This window comes from Carlito syrichta, unplaced genomic scaffold (assembly GCF_000164805.1).
Source record: "Carlito syrichta isolate Samal-C Ts95f unplaced genomic scaffold, Tarsius_syrichta-2.0.1 Scaffold124537, whole genome shotgun sequence".
NCBI classification, from domain to species: Eukaryota; Metazoa; Chordata; class Mammalia; order Primates; family Tarsiidae; genus Carlito; species Carlito syrichta.
This window is the reverse complement of record NW_007068633.1, coordinates 287,131-308,065: the sequence shown is the minus strand read 5'-3', so window position 1 is coordinate 308,065 and position 20,935 is coordinate 287,131. Positions and strand designations below refer to the sequence as shown.

At 35.5% G+C, this 20,935-nt stretch overlaps 1 protein-coding gene and 1 long non-coding RNA gene across 2 annotated transcripts in view; one reads left to right on the top strand and one right to left on the bottom strand.

Annotated features, from left to right (window-relative positions):
* The first annotated feature begins 887 nt into the window (after positions 1-887).
* LOC110594688 lies at positions 888-17,237 on the top strand. The gene is made up of 2 exons (XR_002481397.1): positions 888-1,106; positions 16,713-17,237. It is a non-coding gene; the product is annotated as an uncharacterized LOC110594688 (long non-coding RNA).
* A 346-nt stretch (positions 17,238-17,583) lies between these two features.
* The window catches only part of KCNC2 (potassium voltage-gated channel subfamily C member 2), a 220,210-nt gene continuing 216,858 nt past the window's right edge, over positions 17,584-20,935 (bottom strand). The window contains exon 6 of the mRNA XM_021707779.1: positions 17,584-18,972. Coding sequence (XP_021563454.1) covers positions 18,836-18,972 — 137 coding nt within the window. The 3' untranslated portion in view covers positions 17,584-18,835. The remainder of the gene's footprint in view (positions 18,973-20,935) is intronic.

Sequence of the window (20,935 nt, the reverse complement as noted above, 5' to 3'; positions counted from 1 at the left end):
TTTTTATCAAAAATAAAATTAAGACATAAAAACCCATTTTCTTAGTCATAGGTTGTTAGGCTTATCTAGCCATAATAGGACCTAATACTTGTGACGGTTGTGGGGAGTAGGCACCAGAGGAGATAAGTAAAGTGAACTTCTGGCTCTAGGAACTAAACTCTAGCATTGCTGTTGAAAAAAATTGAAGAAATAATGGACTGAAAGGAAATAGCCTGAAAATTTAAAAATAGTTGCTTCCAAGAGGTGAGATTATGATCATCTAGATGTTTTTATAATGTTCCAAATACTCTACAGTGACTGTATATGACATCAAAATCAGGAAGAGCATGTTAAGAAAACAAAGTAAGATACTGGAAAAAGTGCAAAAAAGAGAAAAAGATTGAAGAAATATATAAGAGATTTAACATACAATAACCACAGAGTTAATGGCAAATTGAAGTAGACTAACTGCACTGGTTAGTGCATGGGAAGGTTTAGTCCAATGGGGGAGGCAGGGCAGCAACGAGTCCACAGATGGTGATTTAAAACTGTGTCCGCTGGGCAACCCCTGTGGGTCCCTTCCCACTGTGGGAGCTTTTCTGTCCTTTTAATAAATCCTGCTTTATCACCTAAAAAAAAATACTGTGTCTACTGTTTCCCAGACACTTCATGATGCCTGGAGAAACTGAAAGAAGGAATCAAAAAGAAGAGTTAATAATTAACCCTAGACAGATAAGAAGGAGCAAAATCATAAAATGTCTTGAATGACAGGCTTAAAGACATTTTCCTCGAAGGTTGACGATTGAACATAAAGGGAGAACATGGTGAGTGATGAATTGCAGAAAAATCAGTCCAGCTAACAGTGCAATTCAGCAAATATGTAAGAAGAATTTTTTGTGAGTCTTTGAGAGTGTGCCAGGCAGTAGAGATGGGGTGATAAATGCCTGCTGGAAGACTCTAAGGGAAAATGTTCAGAAAAAGATCAGGCCTAACTAATTCATTCTAGCAAGTTCCTTGGCAGTAAAGAGAAAAAAAGATGAATGGCAGCTACTTAGTTTACTTATACTTTCCTGTCAATGTAGTCATCTGAGGAAAAGGGGAGTGAACTGTATCAAAATGGAAAGCAAGTGACTGTTTTTCAGACAATACTTATGATATTATTAAAAACTTCTAAAGATTTATTTCAAGATTACAGTAGTTTATAGATTGGCTGGGATTTCTCTCCATGTGTACCTGATCCCTGAAGTCCTTAATGTTGGTCAGTTGTGATTTGTCACAACTTATAATATCTATCCATAAACTGTCAAAGAAAATTGTATTAAATCATTTAAGCAGATAAGAAAGACTTTATTCAAGAATGTTACAATAGGAGTCAAGATATTGCAATAGAGGAGATAAATTGAACTCACCTCCCTTGAAAGAAAAGACGGAGAAGTTTTAAGTGCTGGGATGAGCTAGTAGAAAAGAACTGGAGGACTTCAGGCCAGAGGTTGGTTTGTGTGATTAGGCCACTTGTGTTGGATGATGGGCGCTTATAGAGTGTGTCTCCTATCCTCTCACAGAAACTGGAAGACAGGAGCCCTGTCTTTCTTAATAATTGTTTCTAAAGGCATGGCTCCCAGGTCCTTGAGAGAGAGATTTCTGAGTTATAAAACTGTTGAGAGGTTGGGAAAAGACTCATATCCCACAGGGGCAGGGCAAGAATTCACAACTGCAAATGTTCAAAAATAAATGCTTTAAGAAAAGGGATATCAGGGGCTTATAGTAAAAAAGAAAGCTGTCTAAAGTTTACTCAAGCAGAACAGAACATAAAAGCCATCCTGCTTGTTACTAGCAGCTGGTAGTTCAATGCTTTTTGGTTTTGTTTTTTGTTGTTTTTAGATAACTTGGTTAAGTTAGATGAAGAATTATTTTGTTGGTTGGTGTGAAACTGTAGAAATTTCTGCCTGTGGATATCCAGTGGACAGCATATGTCCTAGAATGCTTTCTAAGCATATTGGTTTGGCATGTCTTTTTCTCACATATTTGACAAACTACATGTCAATACCTAGACATAATTTGTTACCAGAGAAAGAGGCTATCAAAGGCAAAAAATCTTCAACCTTAATAACTTGACAATCAATGTAAATGTTGTTATACACAAGATTATTAATTCTAAAAAATAAGTTATCAGTTTAAGAAATTTAATTTGGGAAAATAAATTTTATAATCACAATTGTCCTAGGAATTGACAAAAAATAAACCTAAGCACATTAATATTTTAAAGACATTATTTCAACAAACAGGAATTCATGAGTTGAATGGTGCCAAACTACAGGTAATTCAGGACTCCACCAAGGGTGCAAGAGGGGAAACCTTCTATAAGGTGTTCATGGAAGCAAGACAAATAAAAAGGCGAAGAGTACCTGGTTAGAGGGTAGTTGCCAGTCTCTAATTGGTTAAGACTAATTTCACTTTCCTAGGCTAGGACCATTCACTCTGAGATTAGTTTTGGTTTATTTATGAAGAAACATAAGGTACTGAAGCTATCTCAGCCTATTGACTTCCTAATTGGTTAATTTAATGAAATCTAATTTGTGACATTAAGGAGTTTTACATTAAAAAGGCAATATGTTCCAGTAATAGTCTGTCATTATGTGGCGCTCTTATAACAAATGAGACAAAAAACTTGTGCAAATACATTTTACAAAAATAAAAACAAAAGTACATCCAATAACATTTTATATGTTGACAGTCATTAGATGATTTTGAAAGCTTTGACCTTAATAGTAATGCAAAGATGAAGCCCAAACTTTACCTGTACATTGACCATTTGTTTACCTAAAATTGTACTCCACATCTTTAATAAAAAAAATTTTTTAAGTAATGCGAAGGTAAAGAAATGTTTCTTTGTCAAAACCAGAGGAAAATAGAGAAAAGGTATTTAAGAAGTAGTTCATAGTAGGGAATATGAAAATTGATGATCTCTTCTTTTGCTTCCCTGTTTTGCATTGCAAGCTTTTCAAGAGTTATAGTCCTTTCATGTTGAGTTTATTCTAACATAGTATATAAAGTAGAATTGTAGAATTATTTCTTTGCGTTCATCTTGTTATTTTTTATTGTTTATTTCAACTAAATGACCTTGCTTTAGGCATTTCTCAGTATTTTCTTCTTAATCTTGTGCCTTTTCTTTGTCTCTGTATATTCAGAGGTGTGTGTGTGTGTGTGTGTGTGTGTGTGTGTGTCTGTGTGTGTTTTAATTATTATTATCTTAGATTTTGGAGTCCTCTACCAGTCATTTATCCAGAATCCCAATAATATTTTAGCTCCCTGCCACAACTCAGTGGGATAAAGAGTAGCTACTGCAACAAGAGAAAACACAGGGCACTAGAACTAGTGCCCTTTGTTTCCAGAGAAACCATGGTAAAAATGTAAGTTTTCAAAGAAATGTATATGTACTTACATGTGTACACACACACACACATACACACATACACACACACACACACACACACACACACACACACACACTCACAAAGAGGGGGAGAGACAGAAAGAGAGAGAGAGAGAATGAGTCAGTCCTGAGGTATTGACTTCATACTTTTCATACTTAATCCTTGGCAATACAGTTACAAGTTATCAGCTTTGTCTTTTTTTAATATCAACAAATTAAGCATGCCTTTTAGTAAGATAGCTTTCTTGACCATTTTGAACAAATTGACTTAAGTAACATTGTAGATCATTGCTAAACTATCTCAAAAAAAATAAAACACTGAGATAATTGAGTAGAGAAAGGTTTCAGGAACTACCACATTTAGAATTATTTTAATATGCCAGTATTTTTAGTTGTTTCATATCACTTTTCACCTCTAAGATATAAGCAAAATTTTTACTAATGCCAAAGTATTTCTGTCATTTTAGTGTGATGATAGATCTTCCTGGCAATACAGAAAAAATTTTGGAAGTGTTTGACAAATTTAACAAAAATTCAAAATAATTTTTTTCCCAAAATATAGGTTACTTGATTTTGGTTTACATGGAATATCCTTATCTCATTTTTTATTATAAGGAAGACACTAGAAAATAAAGATATAAGATTTATGAATTTGCAATGTATGGACATTATTAAACAAATACTGTTGCCTCAAATTTTAAATAACATTTGATAATTTTTTTAAAAAGTATCCCAGTGAAAACATTTATCTTGTTAGTAAATGACTAACTAAACTTTATGATAATAAAGGGCACAATATTTTTAAAATGTGTAATATTTCCACTCAGTTTATATATTTTGACCTTAATCAACACCATTAATAAATGATTACTGCCAAAATACATTACATTAAAATGATATTTTATTCACATAAATGTATTTTCAAATTATAATGCAGTTAAGAAATTTTCCTGATAATTTCTTTTGAAATGTAATATTGATATAACTAGTTTTTAAACTCTGATCTTTTTTTTTATTCCTTAAGCCTATAGTTATATTCTTGGAATAACTTTTAGAAAAAATTCTTCCGCCAAAAAAATAAAATAAAATGAAAATACAGAAAATGGTCAATTCTTCTTTACTTATAATAGAAGGTAGGGAAAAAATAGAAATTATTAATGGTTTAGGGTGATTAAAAAGTATGAACTGTCAGCTTAATGAGCTATTATACACCTTTTTATATTTTAATATATAAGACAAGGCATCTATATCAAAATTACTCAGAGTCAGTCATGGTGTCTCACACCTATAAATCTGGCACTTTGGGAGGCTGGGGTCAGAGGATTGCCTGAGCCCCGGGGGTTCAAGATCAGTCTGGGCAACTTGGTGAGACCTCGTCTCTACAATAAATCAAAAAATTGACCAGGCATGGTAGCACATGCCTATGATTCCAGCTACTTGGAAGGCTGAGGCAGGATAACCTGAGCTCAGCAGGTCGAGGCTGTGGGGGCCCTGAGCGTGCCACTGCACTCCCACCTGGGCAACAGGGTGAGACTTCAACTCAAAAAAAAAAAATTATTCAGGAAAGAATATTATCCTATTATATGTAATGTCAAATATTTATCTTTTGTCATAGGTCATGGCAAATAAAAGAAACACTTTCAGAAGATTTTTTTGTTTGTTTTTGTTTTGTTTATTAGTTAATACACATGAATAAGATTTATTTTTCAAATAATATTCATGTCTAGACTTTATCCCCAGAGGTCCTTAATTTTAAAAGTTTTAGGATTGTGTAAAGGCATCTGTACTTTTTAAAGGCACTAACAATTTTTTTTTAACATACTCAGGATTAGAGATCAATCATTAGATGGAATTTTTCAACAGGAGAGATTTATCATTCAGCTACTCAGCTATGTGTCTGTGAGGATGCACACAGAACACAGTCCATAAGCAAAGAATAAACTGAAGCTATGTTGGTAGATGAGGGACAAATCATAGCAAGATATGACAAGTTAAATACACACACACACACAAACACACACACACACACACACACACACACTTGTATATATGTTAACCAAATAAGATTGCAAAAGAGAAGAAGGCAAATGGACAAAATAAAAACATTTGTGAGCCGGGCTCGGTGGCTCAGCCTGTAATCCCACGCCTTTGGGAGGCTGAGGTGAGTGAATTGCCTGAGCCTGCGGGTTCCAGACCTGCCTGGGTAACTTGGTGAGACCTCATCTCTACAATAAATCAAAAAAATTAGCCAGGTGTGGTAGCATGCACCTGTAGTTCCAGCTACTGGGAAGGCTGAGACGGAAGGATCGCCGGAGCCCAGCAGGTCGAGGCTGTGGTGGCCGGGAGCAGCCACTGCACTCCAGTCTGGGCAACAGAGTGAGACTCCAACTCAAAAAAAAAAAAAAAAAAAAAATTTGTGAAGTAGGAAAAAAATAGATGTTTTTCATTTTACGGACTTTTATCAGAACTTTTACTAACTTCTGTAAAAAAGCTAATTTTATTAAAAGAAAGTTTGGTGGTGGAAATAAATCAATATAGTTATACCTTCAGTTGAAGTGACAGATTTACAAATAACCCATATGTGGTGTACATGACCCAAACATCATACCCAAAATTAGGAGAACTAAAGTTTTGCTAACTATTAAAGAGAACTAAATTTAAAATCAGTGTAAATTAAATCTACTTTTATCTTTTATCATACAAATCAGAAATTGTGTCCCTTGATATTTACCTAGATGAACTGAAAACTTAAGTCCACACAAAAATCTTCACACAGATGTTTACAGCAGCAAGATATCTGCAATGGTTAATTTTATGTGTCAATTTACCTGGGCCACTGCATGTCCAGATATCTGGTTAAACAATATTTCTGGCTGTACCCTGAGAATATTTCCAAAAGAGATTAGCATTTGAATCAGTAGGCTATGTAAAGCAAATTGCCCTTTCCAAGGTAGATGAGTATCATGCAATCCCTTATGGGTGGGCCGTCACAGAAATAAAAAGGCAAAGAAAGGGAGAATTTATTCTCTCTGCCTATTTGAGCTAGAACATAGGTCTTCCGCCTTGAACTGGTACTTATTCTATCAGCATTCTTGGCTCTCAGAACTTCAGACTCAGACTCAGACTAGAACTATAATATTGGTTGTCCTGGGTCTCTAGCCAGCAAACAGCAGATCATGGGACTTCTTAGTCGCCATAACCTTGTGAACAATGAACAACTTCCTTATGATTAATATCTCATATATATGTATTTAAATGTTTATATATCATATATAATCTATAATCACACACATATATGATTATATACAATTTCTTCTTGGTTCTGTTTATCTGGAAAACCCTAATTAATACAGACTTTTATACGGAGGGTAGGTTTACAGGAAATTAATTTTAAAAATGAGTTTTCTGTATTTGTTCTGGAAATTCTGGAATTGGCTTTCTAATCTGATTATATTTCAAGATGCCAAGAGTCTATTTTCAGTAGTATAGAAAGAATTGATAATCTATAGCATGAACTAGTAATGGGGATACACAAATTATCTGTATAGGACACTCCTAGTCAAGAATTTATAAGAAGCAAAGAGCTGGATGAATGTGTATTTGGTAGTTTCAAACACTTTTTTTTTTAGTGGTTAAAGAGAATAATAAAATCAGAAATTTAAACTTCCATTCCAAGTGCCACATAAATGAAGTGAAGGTATCTATGTGTGCATTATAGGAGATCCATATTTCCTGTATCCATAAGGTTGAGGTTGCTGAAAAATAAATGCAGTTTCTCATTCTGTAATTGGCTGAATTACAATGAAAGTTGAACTACAAATTGCACTGAGCATATACTGTTAAAATGAGGGCATTGATTGCAAAAAAAACGGGATCCTGTAAGACGGGGATGTGTGAAGACCCTGATGAAACTGGAAACATCTAACCCCTAAATTCTGATGAGTCTTGTTTGCCAGTAGAAAAGGTGCCCCTACTCCCAGAAAAAGTGATTTCCCAATCCCCATCAGTGTCAGCTTTCCCACCCTTGTCTAAGGAATTAACTCTGTATTGCCTTAAAAACCTGAAATGACCTTCTCTGAGGTAGTTTCCATGTATGACATTGCAGATTTTCCTTAGTTCTGGCCCCTACCATCCTTCTTTTTCTAGAAAAAAAAGTCTCGCAGTACCTTAAAAGTAAGGTACAAAGTAGGACCCATGAGGAGGAGCACTATGCTCCAAAAGAATTACTTGAGTTTTCTATTTTTATAAAAGCAAAAATTCAGGGAACATGTATGGGAATAAATACTTAAAATGTAGAATAATGTGGGAAGGAACATAAAGTTGGCTCAGTACAAATTTACTGATGTAGGATCACTTGGCAGCGATTCTGTCTTTAATGTTGTTTGCTTAGAGAGTTAACAAGGACTGGTTGGATGGCTGAAACATGAACTAAAAAATAACCTACGGTGAGTAAATTAGAAGTACCAGACCTGTCTTGGTTGAATATAGACAAAATCATTCAAAGGTTTAGGAAGATTGGAATGTTAGAGTGGATTTTGTCACTGAATACCTACTCACATATATTGGGGAAGGTCCAAAAGACATACCTTTCACCACTAGGATGAGAACTAGATTTTTAAGCGCAGTTCTGGAGTTCTTGAAGAGTCCTGTGATTACTCTTTTCTCTAGACAAGTCCTTGCAGTGGAAACTTTAGCCACTGAACCCAGAAAACTAAATTCAATAGAGTAATTGATCCTAGGGCAGAAGGGGTCAAATGATGGCACTCAACCACCAAAGGCAATGTGAGTGTCATTACAGTAATGAACAGCAGAGGCAAAGCAGCAAACAGAACAGTCTGACTCCCTCAGACCTATTGCACTGGCTAGTTGATCATGGTATTCCTAGAAGTGAAATAGATAGGAAGCCTACTAAATTGTTACTTGATCTGTATAAGTAGAAGTTTTAGGTCAAACAAACAAAAGTCTAAGCTGAGTCACTGAGACATTAAGCTGAATCATTAAGACATTAAATCATTAAGCTCCTCAACCAATTCCCAAACTTGATCTTGTTTATAGACCCAGAATTGTTTGAATGAAGGAGAGGCTAGGTTCCCTTGAGGCAGGATCCTGGCACACTATCAGGATCTTGCTCTTTCTCCCAGCTTTCTCTAAAAAGATACAGGACCTTTTACCAACGTAATTGTATACTAGGGAAAAAGAAAATAACCAAATATTTTGCAGAATACTAGACACTGGCTCTCATCTGACACTAATTCCAAAGGGTCCCTGACCACATCCTTTGGTAATTTACCCAGATCTAAAATGCATAATTGGAATAGATATGTTCAACCACTAGCAAAACCCTACATTTGTTCTCTGACCTGTGAAGCTATTATGGTGGAAAAAGTCAAGTGGAAGTCATTAGAACTACTAGCCAAAAGTAATACTGTATTCCTGGAGGAATTTCAATAATTAGTGCCAGTATCAAGTACTTGAAAGTGGTGGGATCAGGGGCAGTGATTCCTACTATGTCTCCATATAACTCACTTGTTTGACCTGTACAGAAATATGGATCTTAGAGAGTGACAGTGAATTATTGTATGAGGAGGGATCCCTTCCACTCCCAAAAATGGAATTATCTTTTGGAGGGCAGATAAAATGGCCAACGAAAGTTTTTATCTCGAAGTTTTGAGAAGATTGCATCACAATTTGCAGAAGAAACATTCCAAGTTGTGGCCAGTTGATTACTGGTTCTTCCACCGTGACAACATATCTGCCATACTGCACTGAGTGTGCAGCAGTTTTTCACCACAAATGGCACAACCTCCATGCCCCATACTCCCTATTCACCTGATCTTACCACAAGCAACTTTTTTGTTTGTTTGTTTCCCTGGATGGAAAAGGCCCTCAAAGGGAAATGTTTTGCCAGTGTGGAAGAGATGAAACAAAAAACAGCAGAAGCACCAAAAGGCATCAAAATTGATGAATTAAAAAACTGGAGCAGTGGAAAAAGCATGTATTGCATCACATGGAGAATACTCTGAAGGTGACTGAAGTTCAAATATGTAAGAATAAATACACAATTTTTATAAATAAATTCTAGGTCTTTTGGCGTCCCCCCTTGTAAGTTTAACCAGGTAATAACTCCAGTTGCAGTTGTCATATCAGGTATCATTTATTTGCTCAAACAAATTAACAAGTCCTCTGGTACATTATATGGATCTAGATAATATATTTTCTTTCATCTCTGTCAATTAGGTCAAAAGCAATTTGCTTTTAACTGGAAAAGTCAGCAATACACCTTCACGATCATAACTCAAAGGTATATCATACTGTCCAGCCTAATATCACAATTTACATTGCAGGAATCTTGATCATCTTTCCTTTCCATGAGACACTGTACTTGTCAGTTACGTCAATGATATCATGCTGATTGGACCTAGTGAGTAAAAAGTAACTACTCTAGACTTATTAGAAAAAAATTCTATGTCAGAGGGTAGGAAATAAATCCTAAAAAAATTCAGATCCTTCTACCTAACTTAAATTTCTGGAGGTCCAATGGGATAAGGCATATCAAGATATCCCCTCCAAGGTTATGGATAACTTGTTGCATCTGGCCTTCCCTATAATCAAAAGAGAGGCACAATGCCTCGTGAACCTCTTTGGTGTCAGGAGCAAATGTGATGTGGGGAGCAGAAGAGCACTGTCAACATAGCATGCCTTGAGTAAAGGCCCCAAGCGAAGGCAAGGTCTCACTTAATGGCTCCAAGCTCTTAGGCAAGGTATCGCTTGGAGGCTTTGCATCCTAGCCAAAGGCAGAGAGGACACAGCCTGCTACACGAAATGGTGTCTCAGATGCCCACACATCCAGGTGCACATAGCATAAATAAAACCTTAGCCACAACAAGATAAACGCGAAACAAAATTCTGTTATAGCTCCCTCACAGAACTTGATCCCTTCCAACTTTCTTTGGACTTAATTATAAAATAAACATGCTGAGCTATTCGGGATCACTTCTCCTCCATCATAGGAAAGTGTCCCACTGGCTCCAGCTTTTCTTTATGTCTTTGTGTCTGTGTCTTTCTTAATCTCTCACCACTCTCTCTCAGGACCCTCTAGGTAGCCATGCAGGCTGTGGCACTTTGGATTTTGAAAGCAACATATAATTCATTTGGATGTGTCCCCCCTGCACACTGAGTGACCTGAAAATTACTGTTTTTGTGCAGGATCCAGAAAGAGAAGGCTTTACAGCAGGTCCAGGCTAGTGTGCAATCTGCTCTGTCATTGGGCCACATGATTCAGAAGATTCAGTGAGGCTTGAAGTGTCCAGGGCAGATAGGGATGCTGTTTGGAGCCTTTGCCAGGATCCTATAGTTAAATCACAGCACAGACCCCAGTAATTTGGAGTAAAGCTTTTCCATTTTCTGCAGATAACTACTCTCCTTCTTGGAAACAGCTCTTGGCCTTCTACTGGGCCTTAGTATTGACTGAACACTTAACTATGGACGTCCAAGTTGTTGTGTGACCTGAGCTGCCTATCAAAACTGGGTGGTAATGCACAGCAGTACTTAATCATGAAATAGAAGTGGTATATGAGTAATGGAGTCTGAATGCACAAATAAGTTAAATTAAGAAGTAGCCCAAATGCCCATGATTTCTACTTCTCCTACACTGCCTTCTCTCTCCCAATGACTTGTACCTATGTTCTCATGAGGACCCCCCCCCACTATCATTTGAAAAGGGAAGAGAAGACTCTGGCCTGGTTTACAGATGGTTCTGAATGATATGCCAACATCATCCAAAAGTAGACAGCTACAACACCACAGCTTCTTTGTAGCACACACCCGAAGAGCAGTGGTGAAGAAAATCTTCCCAGCGGGCAGAAATTTAAGAAGTAAATCTGATTTTCCTCCTTACTTAGAAGACGGAATGGTCAGATATGCAATTATATACTGATACATGGTCTGTGGTCAATGGTTTGGATGGTCAGGGAGTGGGAAGAAACATGACTGGAGAGTTGATGACACGAAGATTTGAGAAAACGTATAAATAGACTTTTCTGCATGGGCTAAAAAAGAAGGTATATGTGTCTCATGAGAATAACTACCAAAGGCCAACTTCAGCAGAAGAGGATTTTAATAATGAAATGAATAAGTTGACTCATTTTATAGATATTAGTCAACCTCTTTCCGTGGCCACTCCAGTCATTGTCCAATGGGCTTATGTGCAATGTGGCCATAGTAGCAGATGTGTAGGTTATACATGGGCTCAACAACATGGACTTCTACTCACCTGTGTCAACCTAGGCACAGCCACTAGTAAGTGCCCAATTTTTCCAGCAACAAAGATCAACACTGGTCCCCAGCAAAGCACCATTCCCTAAGATGATCATTCAGCTGCCTGGGGGCAGGTTGATTACACTGGACTGTTTCTATCGTGGAAGGCGCAGTATTTAGTTCTTACTGGAATACAGACTTACCCTGAATATGGATTTTCCTTCCATGCACTCCATGTTTCTACTCAAACACCATCCCTGAAATTACAGAATGACTACTCTGCATGGTTTTCCACACAGTGTTGCTTCTGATTAAGAGACTTGCCTCACAGCAACACAAGTATGGCAGTGGGCCATGCTTATAGAATGTACTTGTGTTACTGTGTTCCCTATCATACTGAAGCAGCTGGTTTGTGAAGAAATGGTAAATGTCCTTTTGGATACTCAGCTACAGCACCAGCTAGGTGGCAATACCTTGCAAAGTCAAATGAGGCTCCCAGAGTACAATATAGGCTCTGAATCAGTGTGCAGCCTATGGTGCTGTTTCTCCCATATACAAGATTCATAGGTCCAGAAATCAAGGGATAGAAATGAGAGTGGCACCACTTATTTTTATTCCTAGTGACCCACTAGCAACATTTTGCTTCCTGTTCCCCATGACCTTCTTCCTTCCTGGTCTTGACATTTTACTGGTAAAGAAAGAAATACGTTCAGTAGTAATCAAAACTATGATTCCACTGAAGTGAAAATTAAGACTGCTGACCAGTCATTTTGGACATATGCCTCTAAATCAAAAGACAAGAGAGTTAACATGCTAACTGGGCTGATTGATCCTGACTATCAAGGGGAAATTAGACTATTACTCCACAATGTTGGCAAGGAAGAATATATCTTGAGCATAGATGATCTTTTAGGGCATATCTTAATATTTCCATGTCCTGTGATGAAGGTCAATGAGAGACTACAATAATCCAGTCCAGAAAGTTTAGATCATGCCACCAAATAAAGAACCACAACCAGTCAAGGTGCTTGCTGAAGGCAAAGAGAATACAGAATAGTAATGAAAGAAGGTAGTTACAAATACCTGCAATGGCTGTTTGACCAGTTACAGGAGTGTTATTGTCATGAGTATTTCCTCCATATTTTGTTATGCATTATGTTGAGTGTATGTATATAAAAATCTTTTTCATCTCTCTCTTGTTTATCATTCAATTTGATATGTATTGACTTTATATTGTAGTAGTTAAGAATTATTAATTTAATATTACAGAGTTTAAATTATGGGTTACTAAATAGAAGAGTAATCATTACTCAAAGACTTTACCTCCTCTTCTGGGGAAGGGTTTGATACACTTTTACATTTTAAAAAAATAGTTGCATTGTATAAGGCAGAATTATGACTTTGTTATTGTCTTTATTTGGAGATTAATTGTGGTTTAAGAAGATGCATATGGTTGCCAAGTTGACAAGAGGTGGATTTGTGATGGTTTATTTTTATGTTTCAGTTTGACTGGGTCAGACATCTTATTAAACACTATTTTGGGGTGTGTCTCTGAGACAGCTTCTGGAAGAAATTAACATTTGAATCAGTAGACTGAGTAAAGCAGATTGGCTTGCCCACTGTGAGTGGGCAAAATACAATATGTTGAGTGCCTGAAGGGAACAAAAATTTTAAAAAGGAAGAAGGGAGAATTAATTCTCTCTCTGACTGTTTGACCTGGGATATCAGTCTTCTCCTGCCTTGAACTGAGACTTACACCATCAGCACTACTGTCTTTCAGGCCATTGGATTTGAATGGAATTAACACCAGAAACTCTCCAGTTCTCAGGTGTTCTAACTTGGGCTAGAATTTACACCATCAGTTCTCCAGATTCTCAGACCTTCAAATTCACACTGAAAACAAATAATTGGTTTTCCTTGGTCTCCAGCTTACAGATAGTGGATTGTGGTACTTCTTAGCCGCCTTAGTCATATGAACCAACTCTTTATAATAAATCTCTTTAGTTTATGTGTATGTGTGTGTACGTGTGTGTGTACGTGTGTGTGTATGTGTGTGTGCGCGCATGTGTGTCTTAATTCTATTGATTCCATTTCTCTGAAAATCTCTGGCAAATACAATGTCTTTCAGTAGGTGAATGGATAAATTGTGGTACATCCAGAGAGTGAAATATATTCAGCGCTCAAAAGAAATGAGCTATCAAGTCATGAAAACACATGGAAAAACCTTAAGTGCATATTATTAAGTAAAATAAGCCAATTCAAAAAAACTACATACTTTATGAGTTCAACCACATGGCACTGTGGAAAATAAAAAACTATGTAGACAGTAGAAAGACTTCTCCAGGGATTAAGGGAAGAGAGGAATGGAAGGGATGAGCACAGAGAATTTTTAGGGTAGTGAAACTATTCTATAGGATACTATAATGGTGGATACAGGTAATTATACATTTCCTAATACCCACAGAATGCATGCCACCTATTGTGTACCTTAATGTAAACTGTGGACTTTGAGTGACAATGATGTGTAATTGTAGGTTCATACATTCGTCTATTGCAACAGATGTACCACTATAGTGTGAGATGTCCATAGTAGGGGAAGTTGTCCATATCTTGGGGCAAGGGTATATGGAAACTCTATTTCTTCTGCCCATCTTTGTTGTGAAGTTTAAAGTGATTTTAAAAAAAAACTCTATTAAAAAAAATGAATGTCCAGTTACCTAGGATTCACAATGGAGGTGGCCATATTATTTTAAGATCTTAGCACTCAAATTGCATATACTGTCATCAGTCATTTTTACTTGATAGTGTGATAACAAAATAAATCATGCAATGCTAATTCAATTAAAGTATCTAATTTTAGACAATAATGAAAAATATTATCTCTAATAAACAAAAATATATAAACATTGAGATAATTATTAATGATACTGGACCCATGTTAGAGAAAAGTATGTATCTGTGGTTTAATAATGTTTAAGCACTGAAACAATTAAATTTTAGCAGTGGAAATTGGAAGGAAAAAAGAAAACTTTTTTCAGTAAGAAAAAATTTTAATCACACATTTTAATCATCTTAAACTGCTAGGGATTTTAATATTTTAATAGACTCTTAGCTCTAAATGTCTTCAAGCATGTCATAAATTCTCTGAAGTCCTTACTTTGTAATATAGCCTGTTAACATATTCATTGTCTTTCTAAGATAGCTTCACTGTTGCTATTCTATTAGTCTGTCTTGTGATTCATTTCAAAGAAAAAATGAATGTCTTCACTTTCATTCATGACTATATAATCCTAATTTTTCAATCAAAATTTGATGGCAATTATTATCTATTAAAATGCACTCTTTCCCTTTCTTACATATTTTTACAGTAAATCCAGCATCCTTTCTACATTGTTAAAAATATTTTAACATTAATTATATTTGGACAGATTCCCTTTTCTGAGCTCAGTTTCTTAATAGTCTCTTAATAATCAACACTGAATATTTTTAGACACAGAAAAGATTTTGCTGATGAATTATACAAAAGTGTTAAATTCATCAACATTTTTTCTGTCTTTTATCTCACCCTTCTCCTATGCTTGGATAGTCTAATAGAATTTTACAGGGTAAATTTACATGTATCCCGACAATATAAATGGAATGCTGCTGAAAGAGATTTCTGTTTTCCAAAGGTGAGACAGAGTGATCTTTTTGATAGAACATTTACAACAAAAGGCTCATTAAATGTTTCAACCAAACAAACTATAGCAGGGAAAATTATCTGTGGCAAAAATGTAAACAAACAGTTCTGCCTCACCAATCCTTAACTTTATCACCAGTAAAAATGAAAACAAAATTATTTGCCTCTATAACTGCTGTGATAGTTAAACTAGAAAGCATAAGCAAAAATTCATTATTAATCTTAAATACGTTATAAATATCACATACCACAATAATAATTTTTCAATCCCAGAATTAAAAGAGAAATATAGGCAGGCAAAGCAAGAGGAAGCAAAGGAAGAGGAAAATGCTGGTTATATGACAAAGACCTGAATGAAAGTGAGAGACACTTGTGTTTTAAAATCCTTTCAGCCCAAATCCTTTATTATGAACTAGTTTCTGGTGTAATACCATAAAACATACAATTGGTGAAGAGAAAACTGCAACACAAAGAGCCAAGAAAAAGATATGAATAATTTAATCAGATAGAATTCAAGTTTATCCCCAGTTCATTTGCCTTTTATTCATCATTTTAGTTAGTTACATTTTCATGGGTTATCACCAAGGTTGTGCATGCACCTTGAAATGTTCACAGAAGGTCCACAATACAGGGGTTAGTAATTATGTTATATGTTATATTCAGAATCCCAGGGGAACTAATAGATTATGTAAATATTGATTAAGCAAGATGAAAAATTCTCATACAGTTTCAACTACAACAGTTTTAAAGACACATACAAGCTTCATTTGCCACAAAATTCACAAAAAAGTAATTGATTGAAGAATATCTCTTTTAAGCAAAATATACATTTTAGGATATAATTTGATTAATCTTCTACTATATACTGACATTGCTCCTTGATCATTTAATAAAAAAATACTCTCATTGCCAGAATTTTATTTTTTGTAATATTTATAATTGAGGTAATAATGACAGAAGATTTAAACTATGCATACTGTTGGTGAGTTTCATTTAAACCATAACAATTTCCAAAACTAAACAAACATGTGACTAAAAATAGGTCAGTTTTGCTAAATAGTCACTTAAAATTTTACAACATAATTGACAAGCTGATAACATAAGTGGTTCATAATAAAATGATACAGTCAATATTGATAGACTCAACCAACAAAGTAGAAATAAGGGAAATTAAGACAGATCTGCACTACATCAGTATCACTGCCTTATATAATTCACAGCACACCTACTGTGGGCCCATGAGGAATAATTCAAAGATGTATGGGCCTTACTTGAAGCTTCAGAGATATTGATCGTGAATTTGACTTCTCTTGATGTGAGATTGCCAAAAGCTGTTGACCCATGCACACGTGTTGATATTTACAGTTGTTTCATGGACGTTGGCCAGTTTACGAGCAGACCACTCATGTGGGGAGCACCAGATGAGTTCCAGTCACAGTTCTTTCATAAGCTTTAAATGCCTCATGAAGACGTGGAGATCTCTTCCAAGTGCGACCTGGGTCACATCAGGGAACGTTCAGCAGCAGAAGTCTGTTTCCAGTACAGTCCTTGGTATGGCTAAATTCCACTGTCCCTTTCTCAGCAGTCAAAAATCCTTGATAAATTCTGTACAACACTGTAGTCAATAACAGCAGCACCAGACAGCATATTAATTCTTTTACCATAAATGTGTATATAATTATAATGTTCTATGTATGGTGTTATCAAAATAATGACTGTGTCTCTAAATATCAGATATGTACATCTGGATAAATACATTGCTGTACAAGATCTCTGACATGCAGGTCATGCTCTAGACTTGAAAATATAGAGTAATACATGTTTCATGGCCAATAATAAAAGTGACAATAGTCTTTCTAACAAAAAATAAACATGAGAATTAAAAATTAATTCTCAAGGATCCTGAATGCCTTAGAAATATTATTTATTCCTCCATTTTTATTATGGCATTTTTCTTCTCTTGCATGCCCAATAAACCAGACACACCATTGCTGTTGCATTCACAGAGATGCATTAACAGACTCCCTAGAGATTTTATTGGAGTATAGTAATGAATGCTGGTTGCTAGGTAGTAGAAATGGACACTGCAGCAGGCAACCAAGTACAACGATGAAATTGCTGCTTAAATCCTGCTTATCAAAAAGATTCACAGTGCCGATTAACTTAGGTAGTCTACAGGGCATCATTAATTTATACACAAAGCAGAGAGGCTGCTCCAAATAGCAAAGTAGGATGGGAGTGGGGGTTTGAGGGACCTAGTACTAAAATCATAAACACCTTAGCAAGGCATTTCTGTGCTTCATGGAGACAGATGGCATATACAGTTAAGACAGGGATCTAAGACAGACAGACAGGAACAACATACAGGACAAAGCACCTAATTAAACACTGCCTGAATATCTGATTAATCCTTTGATTTGGAAATTTAAGGCTAATCAAAAAAGGTTTCTGTGAACTTCAATGACCTTTGATGTTTGCACAAAAATAAAGTAATAAATATTTTTAATAAATAAAAATAAAAGAAAGAGGCAAAAAAAGACACGAGAGCTTTGGATGATATTTGGCACTCTGCCTCTGAAAATAATGACAAATCCTGGAGTTAAAAAAAAAATTAATCTAGTACCAAGCAGCAATTTCTGGCTAAACAATGCAAGCCTGGCTGGCAGTTACCTTTCTCTCATGTTTTGTGCCTTCCCCAAGTCATTATGTAAGAGATCTGGCCTCAGCTTGCGTGTAACCAGTAATGACAACCTCTTTGCAGTTATCTGTGTGCAAACAACCAGAGACATTCAGAACTCCAATACAGCATTTTTGAAGAAAAGTAAATTAATCAAGAAATCAAACTATTTAAAACAAATGTTTCATTCAAAGAATAAGGAAAAAAATGTCCAGAAGAAACTCGCCCTCCCTACCCCACAATTCAACATGCAGAACAGTCGACCAGTGCTTTCATATCAGCAGGATGGTTCGATGCAAGTACACATATCCTGAGCTATCCACAGTCCCCAAACTCTGCAACATTGCTTTCAGGTGATAGAGACAAGATGGTCCATGCAAATGAGCTGACCAAAGTCATGTTGTGTGCAATCGAGATAGGATCCCAGACATCTTCAGAATGGTTTAGAGTCACAAGAAATGAAGTTCCAATGAAGTGGTTGGCATTTGGAAGCACACTGTTTTAAATATGTCTCCCTGAAGATATGTTTATGTATTAGTGCACTGGCCAATATCTGACACTATCTGTAATCTTATTGCAAAAGGAGATCAGGGCAATTAATATGGAGTAGTAGTAGACTACTTTAGATAATCTTTAAAGCCCAGATAAGGTTCATTAGCTACCCAAGTGGCATTTCTGACTTCAAATAGTGGTATCATGCAAGATTTATACTGTACTAATGGAGACTGGAGTAATTCTATGTTAAATTATTTCCATTATGGGGTAAACAGTGCTTGAATTAATACAATTTAGCCGACTGATGCCATTTGGTTTACAAGATAGATGGGATGGGAGATCGAGAGCGCCTCAGAGGACAAGGAGAGTTGTAGGGTGATGTTACTGGAGAGAGCCTCAGAGCATTGCCTGCCAAGCCCGCTATGTTGTTTAAGCTTCGGGATTTTTCATATCCTTTCATGAAAAAATGCACAGACATCAGTTGAATTCAACCAGAAAATAGACACAGACAAACACTACCATGCAGGGTAATCAAAAGTGCTATTTTCAAACTCAAAGAATTTCTTTACAAAGCATTTGATATTGAAACAATTAATAACTCTTAAAAAATGAAGCTCACTGTAGTTGTCATTCCCAAAAGATTAAACCAGCTATCACAAATTACAGTTACAATAATTCAAAAAAAATTTTTTTTGCAGATATAGATATCAATAGTGTAATTTTGGCATATAAAATACTAGAACTCTTTTAAGAATTAGGCAAAGCAACTTAAGTAAGATATAGGCTTAATTCATGTTTTTAAATTTCAGAACATGTTCCTGAAAAAAAGAGAAATAAGTGAGCTGTTTTTTCTCTTTTATTTTTTAAAAATTATTTACTAAGCTAATAAAGCATGCTTAAGTTTAAGTGGACAACTCTTTTTCCAGCATATTTAATCTTCCAGCTTTAAAGGGTTAAAAGGATGATTCTTAAATAATGGCATTTGGTGCCATTATCCAGATGATGTAGGATGGAATGCCCATTTCTAATTCCTTGGATAAAAAAAGTAAAGAAAAAGAAAGAAAATGAATGAAATATAAATTGTCATAATTTCAGTGAAATAGAGTCTGAATTTGATTACATGATGTCTTCAGCTGACTCCCTCCCCCCACCCTCTCACCCAGAAGTTGAGAACAATTTGATTTTTATTCACCTTTTTCTTTCTGTTACCTTGCATCCTGATTTTTTTTGCTTATGATAGTCATAAACTTACAGAATAAAGGATCTTCTCACAAACATTAGTCCTATGTTTCTTTTTTTTTGCTACTCAAGAAACTCTGTCAAGGTCACCTTGGAAGGATCATATATCACAGTATTTTTTATTATGAAAGATTAGAATCAGTTAAATGGGATAGGGCATGCCTAGTAGAAATTTTGTAGTGAAATGTTTTAAAGGAAGTTAAATATTGACTAAAAACATAGTCATATTACAAAGCTTTGGAAATGAATGTTCTGACAGCCCCAATGAAGAACTGTTAGAGAAAAAGAAAAGGAAATTCCTTTTGGACAGCCAAAATTGGGCATGTAGATAACTATTACAGGGTTTCTACTTTAGACCATATAGTATATATCTTGGGCTCTATTTACCCTCAGTGTATTTAGTGATTGTATAAGAAAAAAATTGGTTTTATTCATGTTCCTTCCAGTTACTTCTTTAATTTTATCTTTTCATGGAACTTCTAGGGAAGAAGCCATAGCTATCACACCTTCTTTCAATGGGAGAGAAAAAGTGATTTATTTAATGATTTGATTTATGAGAGGCTATGATATATAGATGGCAATAAAAGCTCTATTACAGGGTAAAGTTGGACTGAGTAGAAAAGAAAAATGGTTAACACTTTTCCCCACCAACATATATATACATTAGCTTTCAGCACAGTAGTTATTTTCTTTGAGATTTTATGGATGGAAATTTATGATATCTGTTAATGAGGGTAAAACTCTCTAGGACATAATCTCTGCTAATGAGATAATTTTCTGCCAATGCTTTGTTAGTATTCTGAGCTAAAAAACATGGCAGGTCATAAATATTTCTTTCTGTGCTGGTGGTTGATGTAATACTTAATAAAAGAATGTCTTAAATATTTTTTTAATTGTAGGTAATGTATCCCTATATAGAAACGTTCATGTGTGTGGAGGGTTAGTTATTACTGTGTTTCTGCAAAGAGACTGAAAATATAACTTTGGAAATTGTAGAAAAAATAATTTATCCTAAGCAGTAGAAGTTGACTGTGTAACCTAAAAATGTAAACTAGACTATAAATATTGATTGATTTTGATTAAAGGAAAACTGGTAAATATGCATGAACCAAAGTCTGATAATAATTATAAATTATCATATCAACTTACATCTTTGTTCTTTACACTCTCGACAGGA